Consider the following 12,593-nt stretch of genomic DNA (forward strand, 5'->3'; position numbering starts at 1 on the left):
GGAGGCCTCTCCAGGTAGACCGGAAGTATCCCCAGTGGTGTCGGAACATGAAGAGGTAGATGAGGGGTATGGAGGTCTCAGAGAATCAGACCACCACCAGATAGACTGGCCTATGCAGCACTTGGGGAACAGAGTGTGGCCCCTATCGCTCTGGGGGGCTATGTCACTGCCTTTTACACCTGGGTTAGACTTTGTGCTTTGCAGGAAGGGTTGGCAAATTATCTCAAAGTGATGAGGACATGACTAAATTTGGTGGGTGAAGAGTGTAACGCCCTGGGAAAGGGTTCACTGCTAATGTAATGGTTTCTTTATAGCAGCAGTGTTTTGGTTATGACTAATGGGGACTTTGGAATGTGTGCTGGCCAATGAGAGGAGTGTTTTTCTTTCTTACGCGCCTGAGAGAAGGGAATTCGTGAGCTTTTGGTTCGGGAGAAGATGCGAGAGAGAAGATGCCAGAATGGGGATGTCGTAGACTGCAGGACTGAGTGGAATTGGAATGGGGTTGGGAGTTGATGACGCCCAGGGGAATTCGTTGGAGAACGAACAGACAGGAAAACAGTGAGCTCAACATGCATATTAGACTGTTTCATTAAAATGGGCCCTTTTTCTTTTTGTTTTCCTTAACACCCTGTAGTCAAATTAAGAATTATAAAGCTCAATTGTTTAACTGCATATGGCGTACTGTTTGTTATTTTGTGGTACTGATTTGTAACAGGGGAAAACATCACACAGCGTCCACACAAACAAGATTTCTCAGGTTTGGCTGGGCTGGAGGCTGTTTCCCCCTGGATTAACACAGCTGGCCGAACCTGAGGGTCACAAAGGCGAGAGCGGCTATATTTCATTAGGAGTTTGAGGAGGTTTGGTTTGTCAACTAAAACACTCACAAAATTCTATAGATGTACAGTGGAGAACATTCTGACAGGCTGCATCACTGTCTGGTATGGGGCGTTGTTAGCCACTGCACAGCACAGAAAGCTATAGAAAGCTGTAAAATTAGTCAGCTCCATCTTGGGTACTAGCCTCCATAGTATCCGAAACATCTTCAAGGAGCGGTCCCTCAAAAAGGTGATATCCATTATTAAGGACCCCCATCACCACGACATGCCTTTCCTTATTGCTACCATTAGGAAGGAGGTACAGGAGCCTGACGGCACACACTCCCCGATTCAGGAACAGCTTCTTCCCCTCTGCTAAATGGACATTGAACCCATGAACACCACCTCACTATTTTTTATTGATTTCTCTTTTGCACTATTGTTAATCTAAATATTATATATATTTACTGTAATTGATTTACTTATTTTTTTCTTTCTATATTATAATGTATTGCATTGTACCACTGATGCTAAGTTAACAAATTTCATGACACATGCTAGCGATAATAAACCTGATTCCTCGCTTCCTGTAGTAACTTGGGTTAAATCCAGTCTGGCCCTAGAGAATTTCCTATGGTAAATTTTTTAAAAAAGTTTTACAAATCCTCTTTATTAACACCAGCATATTCCAGTACATTGTCCTCACAAACATCAAGGTCCCTCTTACTAGCAAAGTATTAAGTACCTCCCATCTCCAGGCATGTTTTCTGTTCTATCCCTGGTTGGTCCTACCCTCACTCTGGCCATCCTTCATATATGTGTAGAATGTCTTGGGGGCGGGGGGGGGGGGGGGGGGGGTTCTTAATCCTACTCACAAAGGCTTTTTCACGCCAACTTCTAACTCTCCGAAGTCTATTCTTCAGCTCCTTCCAGGCTACCTTGTAACTCTCAAGAGTTCTATCTGATCTTTGCATCCAAAACCTTAACTGAAGTAGTTTCTTTTCTTTGACTAGATGTTCTAAAATCTGCCTCCTGATCTGTCCCTCGGTGTCTCTGTTGCTACTGAGGCATCTAAAGAATACTCCCAAGTGAGTATTGCTTCCTTCCTGCTTCTGACTTCCGCCCACACTGACATTGCTGTTGTTGTTGTAGATTTCCCTTCAACTCATCCCACTGACTGCAATTTCGTCCTATCATCTGCAAGTCCTTCCTCACGGTTGTCATCATGAGGCCACACTCCGGGAGTTGGAACAACACCTTATATTCTGTTTGGATAGCCTCCAACCTGATGACATGAACATCGATTTCTCTAATTGCCAATAATGCACCCCATCTCATCACCTTTTCCCTCTCTCATCTTAGCACCTTGCCCGCCCATTGCCTCCCTCTGGTGCTCCATCCCCCCTTCTTTTTCTTGCATGGCCTTCTGTTTTCTTCCAACAATCTAGCATTTTGTGTGTGTTGCTCGGATTTCTAGCATTAGCAGATTTTCTCTTGTTTGTGATTCAATCAAGGCTGATACTTTTTTCCCCATCTCCCTGGTTTACATTGCAAATAACTGTTCATAAGCAATTCCTTCATTGCAATGATCAGTCCTCCCAGATCTAGAGCACCAACTCTCTCCGGATGCTACTGCACACTGACTGGCAGCTTTGCTCTCCCCTCTTCTTCTTCTATTTCCGGCAGTTTAGAGGCATCTAGACGTATTACTGCCCTCTGCAGGATGTACAATTAATTACAGAATTTCAAGAAACTCAAATTCTCGAATATAAACTAGAATAATAATAAACTCTTCAATCAGATGGTGGTTCTCTTGGTGGCCAAACAAAGATTTAATAGAAAAACAAAATACATTTAAGTCAGGCAGCCTCTTGAACAATAAGCTTCTTCCAATTTTACATCGATTACAACTCAGCAAAACATGTTGAACTCTCTCTGGACTACCACAATCACATAATCCAGTTGGATGTTTTCCTATTATATTTAAGTAATAGTTTAGCCCACAATGCCCCAGCCTAAGCCTTGTTAATTTCACCATATCTCTATGATTTCCAGAGTAACAGTCTGAGACCTTTTTAACTAGCGGGTGACTAGAAAAGAAATACCTTCCCTTTAATTCATTTTTCCAATCCTCCTGCCACTTCTTCTCTATAACTTTTTTTTAATCCTACTTCTCAATCCTGTTCTGCCTAGGGGTACTCTAATTCTTACTTGTCCGCTCTGTAAGAAAGACTTTGCAACGCCATCCACAATTTCATTTCCCTCCACCCCAGCATGCCCAGGTATCCATGTAAATCTGACTTCACAACCTGTCTTCCCTATTCTAAACAAAACTAAGAGAATCTCAATAACTATGTCAAGACGAGCTTTTGATTTATTCCCTTTTGGCTCTCCCCTTCTCCACTGAGTGACAATTTCTTTACTCACCGCGCAGCGCCTCTAACTTTTTAACTCCCGAAGCAAAAGTCACAGCTGTAATGGCTCAACCTCTTCCGTCCCTCAGTTTCTCCCGGATGTCACGTGATCAACTCCCCTGCGACACCTTGCGTCGATGTCACGTGGCTGCGCGAAATGTGTTAGTTGGAATGGCTCAATCGCTTCCGCCCCGCAGCGTCCAGGAAGCTCAGGCTAACCGCCAATCAGTGTTGCTCCCCAATGTCACATGGTTGCGCGGGCGGAAGTGCGTAATCGTGTGTTGCCGAAGATGGAGCGCTGCTTGTCGTTGGGCTCAGCTGTTACCTCAGCCGGCTTCTGGACTGCGGTTGGTGTGTGGACGCTGAAGCCGCAGGTGGCGAACCGCCGGCTGAGCGGTTGTCGGCTGGAGGCCGAACGGGAGGTGTCCTGCTCTTGCGGCGGCGCGGTTGCGGGGCTGGGGCCAGTGGTGGCCGAGCTGCTGCCAGGGTTGAGCGCTGGGGCGGCCCCGGAGCTGGACGAGCTGGTACCCCGCGGCGTCGAGCGAATCAAGGTGCTGCTGCGGACCGTGATTCCTAAAGGCGGGGTGGCGACTGGCAGTGAGATAGTTCTCCAAGGTAGAGTGGACTGGGCTTCTCGCTGAACCCCCATTGATTCGCAGTTACCCTTGGCGCAATTCACAGTGAAATTGTGCTATAATTCTTCCGTCTATCCTTGCTGGGAGACTAATCAGATTGGTCTCCAGTCTTAAATGCCCATCAGATGGGTAGTATGGCATCTCATCTGAGTCATGGAGACCATCACAAAAGTCTCGGTCTGAGGCTGGTGACCACTTGGTTCCTTTTCTGAGCCGTCAACATGTAACCAGGATCAGCAAGCAGTCAAACTGCGGGTAGCCTCTGGGTAGAATGAGTGAGCGGACTCGATCCAAGCTGGCCCCTTTCATCCATGCTATCTTAAAAATAAAATTTTCACAAGTTTGCACGGTTCCTATACATAAACACATGAGGAAAACCGGAATGAGGTAAAACTCTTAGTTCATTCCAGGGATTGCCTGTTTTGTCCACCATCATCTTGGGTTATTTATTGCAATACAGTGGAATTTCTAATGTTTATTCATTTCCATAGACGCTGCCTGGGCCTGCTGAGTTTCTCCAGCATTTTGTGTGTGTTGCTCTGGATTTCCAGCATCTGCAGATTTCGTGTGTTTGTGGAATAGGCTCTTAACAGCCCTTTGAGCTGTAGTGCCCAGCAACACATAACTTAACCCTGGCCCAATCGCAGGACAATTTGCAATGACCAATTAACCAACCAACCAACCAATCTGTCCTTGGTGTGTGGGAGGAAACGCGCATGGTCACGGAGAGAAGGTATAAACTTGCAAACAGCGGCAGGAATTGAACCTGGGTTGTTGGCACTGTAAATCATTGTGCTGACCACTAACACTGCTGTCCTGATTACCTGATTCACCAGTTCTTTATCCCCTAGAATGTCTGTCCCATTAGAATCCCTTTCTGCTTCAGAATAAGTTTTGTTTACTCTTTTAAATTGCGGGGTGCTGAAATAATGCTTGCGTAATGTGATGCTGATGCAGTTATGTTTGGCATCTTGGACTTGCAGACACATTCATCCCACTTAAACTTAACTAAGGTAACATGAGAACAAGGGAAGTAATAGGCTGCCCTGCCGTTTCAGTAATTGCAATTGATCTTTTATACTGCCACCATTTCCCTAGACAATCTCATGCCCCTCAAGTCTTTTGTCTTGAAAGTAATTTGTAACTAAGCTGTTCAGAAAGAGAAACTATGCTGTCATTACCTTAAAATTTATTATCAAAGTGTACAACTCTGAGATTCCTCTTCTCCAGATGGCCCCAGCATGTTCCATTTCATTATCCCCGGCAATAGACAGTTGTTGAGCTATCGTTTCCAAATTGGAGGTGAGTGGTTCCTCCACTGGGAATTTGTGGACCACAGCAGACTGAACCTTTTAGTGTGTGTACACTCTTTGGCACCATACCTTCACATTGAAATCAATGGAAAATTTATCCCTGATACGTCTGGTCAGGAACAGACTGTTCATGTGAATTTTCCAACAGAAATAGTGGGGAATTGATGCAACCTTTCGCTCTATACATTACTCAAGCAATGTACTTTGATCCCAAACTCAGAACATTTTGTTTTATTATTAACATCAGTTAGTACAGTCTGTTTTTATTTTAAACAACATTAAATAACTTGAGGTCCACTGGGCAGAAATGGCTCCAATTATTTTATAGAAGAATACTTAATAGAATTGGGTGGCAAGGTGGAGATAAGTCTCCACCAAAGGAGGTATAAGCTGCTCCTTCCCTCTGCTAGCCGACAGGTCACCCTTGGGCAAGGTGTAGCATCTGCTTAGCCCCCTGCCACCCGATCAGGGTCATGCAAAGCCATGGGAGCAGGTGGTGGATGGTCGTACAAGCGGCTGATGCATATCACAAGTCCTAGTTTTACGACCAGTGACGCCAGGCAGACAATCTTTGAAGAGTATTAGTAATGGCTGGGGTCTCTCGTCTTGTAAAGATGCTGCCCAGAAGAAAGTAATAGCAAACCACTTCTGTAGAAAAATTTGCCAAGAATAATCATGGTTACCGAAAGACCATGATCGGCTATGTCATACAATGTGGCCCTTAATGAATAAACAAACTGGATGTAAAGCAATTCTTCGAAACAAAAAGGTTTCTAACTAAATGCACCACCTAAATCACCTAAATCAGTGTTTTTTAATATTTGTACATTTTTGTTCTTGAACCATTTTTTGGTATGTTTTTCTCAACTGCAGATTTCCTAAACAACACAGCAACATTTATACCAGTAAATGGGCAGATTGCAAAAAGTTGTACCTTCAGGAAGAACAATATATACAGATTTAAACTTCAACAAGTTAAAGGAGATGAATCATCATGGTGAGTTCTCAGCCAGATAGCAGAACTGCAGAAAAAGGAAGCCAAAGGCCAAAAATACCCTTTTATTGAAAACAAAAATCCTTGCTAGTAGTGTTTCTTCAGTAACAAAAATGTCTGTTGAGTTTCTCCAGCAGATTTTTTATCTAGATTCTAGCATCTGCATTCTCTTGGGCCTCCGCAGGTAGTCATTTCATCTGTCTGTATTCTCAATAACTGTATTGTGCCTTTTTGTTTGAGCTAAAGCAAAAACAAAGAGTTACCATGGGTAACAAAACACAAAATGCTGGCAGAACTCAGCAGGCCAGACAGCATCTATGGAAGGAGGTAGTGACGACGTTTTGGCCCGAAACCCTTCATCAGGAGTCACCCGAAACATCGTCACTTCCTCCTCCCATAGATGCTGTCTGGCCTGCTGAGTTCTGCCAGCATTTTGTGTTTTGTATTTATTTCCAGCATCTGCAGATTCACTTGAGTTACCATGGGTAACACTTGTTCTTACAACTTTCCACTCACTACCACCCAGTTACCTAAACCACCCTTCCAGATGAGGTAAACATTCACTTGCATCTCCTTCAATTTCATCTACTGCATTCAGTGCTCATCCATGTCAGCATGACCAAGTGGAGACTAGGTGTCTGTGCTCTGCCTGCAGTAGTCAGCCTGCTCCCCATCATCAGCCATCTTCCTCCACCTCCTGGTTCCAGTTCACCCATAGGCCCTACTCCACCTCTCCCCTTGTTGCTCCCATCGTCACGTCCTTTACTTATCAGATTTCAGCACTGCTAACAAGTTGTGTTTCTGCTGCTCACTCCAGTATCTGTATCCAGTCTTCGTCCTCTGCTCGTCCCACCTCACTCCACCTTCCTCTCATCATTATCTCCCTCTTTGCCTCCATCATCATCTTCCTGCCACTGTCTCCCAAATGCACCCTACTTTTCCTGCCTGGTTCAACATATCTATCATCTTTCACCCCTTCTAAGTCCACCAATTCCCGATTGTTTTACCACTCCTCTCCTTTTTATATTGATCATCTCCCTGTTGGGCTTGATACACAGTTTCAACCCAAAATGTCAGCAATTTAATAATTCCTCTGCAATATACTCTGCCTTCCACGCCCCCTCCCCCCAACAAATACTGCTTGCCCTGCTGAATTCCTGCAGCGGATTGTTATTCCAGAATCTAGTATCTACAGTCGTGTCTCTATGCTTGTTTTTTTGGTTACTACAACCAACACCATTTAAATAAGTGAATGTGCTATTGGTTTAATTTTGAGTATCCTAGGCTTGAGTTTTGTTTGTTGGTGTGATCTACACAAGTTCTGCTCTTGTGTTGCACTTTGCACTTTACCTTGAAAGGCTATGTACCATATGGCTTTAGTTCATAATAGTTCAGAAGTTGGTGAACCCTTTGCAATTACCTGGATTTCTGCATTAAATACTCATAAAATGTAGTCTGATCTTCATCTAAGTCACAATAATAGACAAACACAATCTGTCTAAACTAATAACAGACAACTGTACTTTAAATTTCTTTATTGAACACTTTATTTAATCATTCACAGTCCAGGGTGGAAAAAGTATGTGAACTCTTGAATTTAATAACTGGTAGAACCTCCTTTAGCAGAAATAACTTCCACCAAACGTTTCCTGTAGCTGCTGATCAGACTTGCACAACAGCGAGGAGGAATTATAGACCATTTTTCCAGACAAAATTGTTTCAGTTTATCAATATTTCTGGGATACCTTGCATGAATAGCCCTCTTCAGCTCATGCCACAGCATCTCAATTGGGTTAAGGCCTGGACTCTGACTTGGCCATTGAGGTTTTGGTGTTGGTGTGCAGTGCCCTTTTTCCTCCAAACATACTGGTGTGCAGTTCTGCCAAATAGTTAAATTTTTGTCCACCTGTCCACAGACCATTGTCCCAGAAGCATTGTGGAACATCCAGATGGTCTTTTGCCAACTTGAAATCTGCGTAATACTTTTATTTTTGGAGAGCAATAAGAACATAAGAGATAGGAGCAGGAGTAGGCCAATTGGCCCCTCAAGCCTGCTCCGCCATTCAACAAGATCATGGCTGATCCAATCTTAACTCTAGTTTTCACCGAATCCCACAAGGCAACAGTGCCAACCAGCAGGGCACCATACCGCCCATTTTATTTTATTATTCATCCCGCCCAAACCCATGTGATCACCCAGGGAAAAAAAACCGAGTTGCCAATTGAGGAGAAAAAATCTGGAAAATTCCTCTCCGACCCATCCAGGCTATCGAAAACTGGTCCAGGAGATCACATGGCTGATCTAAACCTAGCCTCATGTCCACTTACCTGCTCGCTCACCGTATCCCCTAATGCCATTTTTATCCAGGAAAATGTCTATCTCCATTTTGAATTTATTGAGTGTAGTAGCTTCTACAGCTCTCTGGGGCAGTAAATTCCACAGCCCCACTACCCTCTGAGTGAAGAAATTTCTCCGCATCTCAGTCCTGGAACGGCATCCCCTTATTTTAAGATTATGCCCCCTAGTCCTAGTTTCACCCATCATTGGGAACATTCTCCCCGCATCCACCCGATCAAGCCCCTTCACAATCTTATATGTTTCCATAAGAACGCCTCTCATTCTTCGGAACTCCAATGAGTAGAGTCCCAATCTACTCAACCTCTCATCATACATCAACCCACCCATCCCCGGAATTAACCTAGTGAACCTTCGCTGCACTGCCTCTAGAGCCAGTATGTCCTTTCTTAAATATGGACACCAGAACTGCACGCAGTACTCCATGGTTTCCTCTGTGGTCTCCTCCCATGAACACCATTCTTGTTCAATGTTTTTCTTATGATAGACAAATGAAGAGACAATTTACTAAGTTCTAGAGATTTCAGCAGGTTTTTTGCTGTTACCTGGGTTCTTCTTCACCTCCTTCAGCATTGCATGTGTGCCCTTGGTGTGATCTTTGCAGGACACCCACTCCTAAGGAGAGTAGCAACAGTACTGAGTTTCTTCCATTTGTGGACAATTTCTCTCACTGTAGACTGATGAACACTCAGTTCCTTAGAAAATGCTGTTAGAGCCTTTTCCAGTTTCATGCATCTCTCCAATTTTTCTAAGGACCTCTGAAAGTTGTTTTAATCAAGGCATGATGCACATAAACAGATATTTCTTGAAGAACAGGCTCCGTCAGTAACCTGACTTTTTTTTATAGGGCAGGGCACCTACAACCCACACCTCCAATCTCATCGATTGGAACACCTGACTCCAAATAGGTTTTGTAGAAGGTGTTACCCCAGAGGTTCGCGTACTTTTTTGAACAAAGACTGTAATTGTTTAAATGGTGTACTCAGTGTTGACGAGAAGTACAATTATTTGTGTGTTATTTTTTAGGCAGATTTGTTTTTCTATTATTGTCACTTCAATGAAGATCAGACCACATTTTATGACTGATTAATTCAGAAAACCAAGTAATTACAAAGGGTTCACCAACTTTTTCTTGCAACTGTACACTGTATGATAGTTGTTAGAGAAGGGTAGGCTTCTAGGAGGGTTACCAATCTTCTGTAATCCCAGTGGCAGATTGATAAAAACACTTAGATTTAATCAGCAACTTAGGGTAACAAGCAATCCTGGTGGAACTTTTTGGTGTACGTTTGATATCTACATACCAGTATATCAGAAATGACCATTTAGAACATAGGAAATATACAGCACATTACAGGCCCTTCAGACCACAGTGCTGTGCTGACCATGTAATCTACTCTAGAAGCTGCTTGAATTTTCCTACCGCATGGCCCTCTATTTTTCTAAGCTTCATGTACCTATTTAAGAGTGTCTTAAAAAACCTTATTGTGTCTGCCCCCAGCACCTTTGCAGTGCATTCCACGCACTCACCACTCTCTGTGTGAAAAACTTAGCTCTGACATTCCCCCTTGTACCTATTTCCAAGCACCTTTAAACTATGCCCTCTTTTGTTAGCCATCTCGATCCTGGGAAAAAGCCTCTGGCTATCCACACGATCAATGCCTCTCATCATCTTATACATCTCTATCAAGTCACCTCTCATCCTCCATCACTCCAAAAAGAAAAGGCCAAGTTCACTCAATCTGTTCTCTTAAGGCATGCTCTTCAATCCAGCCAGCGTCCTTGTAAATCTCCTCTGCACTCTCTCTATAGTAACCACATCCTTCCTGTAATGAGGTGACCAGAACTGAACACAGCACTACAAGTGGGGTCTAACTAAGGTCTTGTATAACTGTAACATTACCTCATGGCTCTCATGTTAGTTGTAGTACATCACAATTTTACATGCCCTCCAACTGGTTCCATTAACCTAGCCTCACAGCAGCCCAGCCTTTAGCCTACCAGAGATATTTCCTTTGCCCTGTCTATTCTCCACCACTTTCACTGCATCTAGACGCTTGTCTGTGTTTCAGTAAGCATCTACAGATTTTTTAGATTGCTATTTCTGTTTAAAAACTGTTGTTTTTAGTGTTTATGTAATGCTTAACAGTTCTGTTTAAACTCTGTGTTAAAGGTCCGTTTCCATTTCCATATTGTACCCTGAAGAATGGGATGCAGATGGGATTTTGTATCCCAAAACAACATGGCTGACAGATGTTTTGCTTACAAAGATTGTGAAATGGTCTACAGAGAGCAAGAAGAGTTATTTTAAGAACACACTTTCTCTCATTTCTGTGGAAAAATATAGTGAATATTACCATAATTTGAAAGCAAAATACAAAGAAATTGTCAAGGTACAAATCTGAGGGAAAAAAAATTAAAATAATGATAACCTTAGTGTGCTCTTACTTGAATTAATTTTGTGGAGTATTGCCATTTGCCACTTAATGAGAAATGCAGTACAGTGGATTCCGGTTAATTGGGGCACATCAAGACAAGTACATTTTGGCCTTATTAGCAGTAGGTAAAAAGGTATAAAAACAAACATGGTTAACTCAGTAACAAAATATGTATTTAAATGAAATACAGATCAAATTAGACCACTGTCAATACTGCTACAATAAATACTACTATAAACCGTGTTAGTGCCTAATAGTTATCGACAGATCCTGGGTATGCTGCCATATTCTTTTGATTGGTTGTAAATGAGCAACATCAGTGCAGGCACCACGAATGGACTGCCTTTCATACAATGAATCATCTAGATCTTCATTTTCATCATAACATTCAAGATTATTGTAATGACTTTCAAATTCTTTGTAGTTCCTAAGTAGTGAAATTCTTTCATTTTCACTCCCAGCTTTTCTGGCAAATCCAAGCCTGAATGCTTGAAACGGCAGTGAGCAAAACAGTTCTGAATTGTCTTACTGATTATTTCTTGCCATCTATCAGTGACACATTTTGAACACAAACGCATGCAATTGACGTAATTTAAAACCTGTTCCTCTAAGCATGGTGGTGTGCTTTATTGGGCACACAGTGTATGCATCTGATGCAAGTTAGCTGCTGTTCGGCAACAGAATCCTGCCATAATTTAAGTGGCATAATGTCCCAAATAAACAAACAGAATCCTGGCTATGTTCTCAATTAGTTTTTTGTTAAGAGTTGTTACAAATAAGTGACTGTCCTTATTAACCGATGGCCCAATTAACTGAAATTCACTATATATACTTTAAGAGGATGCTTTATATAAACTATACCAAATCAAGAACTATAAATTTTAAAAAAGCAAACACAAATATCTTCGGAATGAACCCTCCAAAGACTTTGTTTGTTCTGATTTGAAGCTCTTTGTGATAGAGACTTTTTTTTTTCCAGAATCAAGCTGAGCCAATTGATAAAGCCCTCTTACTCCATGTACTCACATGTCATCAAATTTGTAGACCAACATAAAGAAATCTTCCATTCTGTAAATCTCTATTTTGTCTAATAAAGATAAAAATATTTAGAGATAGAGTCTCCTCCTGAACATAACTCAATTGAAATGGACAGTGAAAGTTGCTGTGAGAAGATTTATATTTCTGAACTCTTCTTGTAGCAAGTATGAGTACAAAATGTTATGATTATCAATGTTGATTTTCATAAGAGGTTGTAGTACTGTAGTACTTTTTCAAAACAATTATTAAGATTTATTATTGGCATTAAAGCAGAGCAGGGCAAATGTGTGGCTTCAGCTGACAGCACATCACGGATTTTCATGCATCAATAGAGTTAATGGCAGTGAATGTTGCACAAAGCCTAATTTCCTGGCAATCACTCTCCTCGGAGATCCTGGAGAATGTTCTGTTCAATCAAGAATCTTTTAAACTCATTGTTTGTGCTGCTTCAGGGGTATTTTTCTGGTTTGGCTTATATTAATGAGTTCTGCATGGCAATTTAGGCTTAGTTGAAGAATTGACACAACATCAAGCACATCATAAGTCCATCCAATGTATTACTTATCAAGTGTTTAAAAGCTGCTTTG

At 42.2% G+C, this 12,593-nt stretch overlaps 2 protein-coding genes across 4 annotated transcripts in view; one reads left to right on the plus strand and one right to left on the minus strand.

Moving 5' to 3' along the window:
* The window catches only part of acox3 (acyl-CoA oxidase 3, pristanoyl), a 141,191-nt gene extending 137,865 nt beyond the window's left edge, over positions 1-3,326 (minus strand). For 2 of the 3 annotated variants that reach the window (XM_073043069.1, XM_073043065.1), the window contains exon 1: positions 3,246-3,326. The gene's annotated coding sequence lies outside the window, so the exon portion shown is untranslated. The remainder of the gene's footprint in view (positions 1-3,245) is intronic. The other variant, XM_073043066.1, reaches the window with a different exon arrangement.
* A 180-nt stretch (positions 3,327-3,506) lies between these two features.
* Positions 3,507-12,593, plus strand: part of trmt44 (tRNA methyltransferase 44 homolog) — a 31,757-nt gene continuing 22,670 nt past the window's right edge. The window contains exons 1-3 of the mRNA XM_073043070.1: positions 3,507-3,847; positions 6,054-6,177; positions 10,704-10,923. Of these exons, the coding sequence (XP_072899171.1) occupies positions 3,523-3,847; positions 6,054-6,177; positions 10,704-10,923 (669 nt within the window). The 5' untranslated portion in view covers positions 3,507-3,522. The remainder of the gene's footprint in view (positions 3,848-6,053; positions 6,178-10,703; positions 10,924-12,593) is intronic.

This window comes from Hemitrygon akajei, chromosome 4, assembly GCF_048418815.1.
Source record: "Hemitrygon akajei chromosome 4, sHemAka1.3, whole genome shotgun sequence".
Lineage (NCBI taxonomy): Eukaryota > Metazoa > Chordata > Chondrichthyes > Myliobatiformes > Dasyatidae > Hemitrygon > Hemitrygon akajei.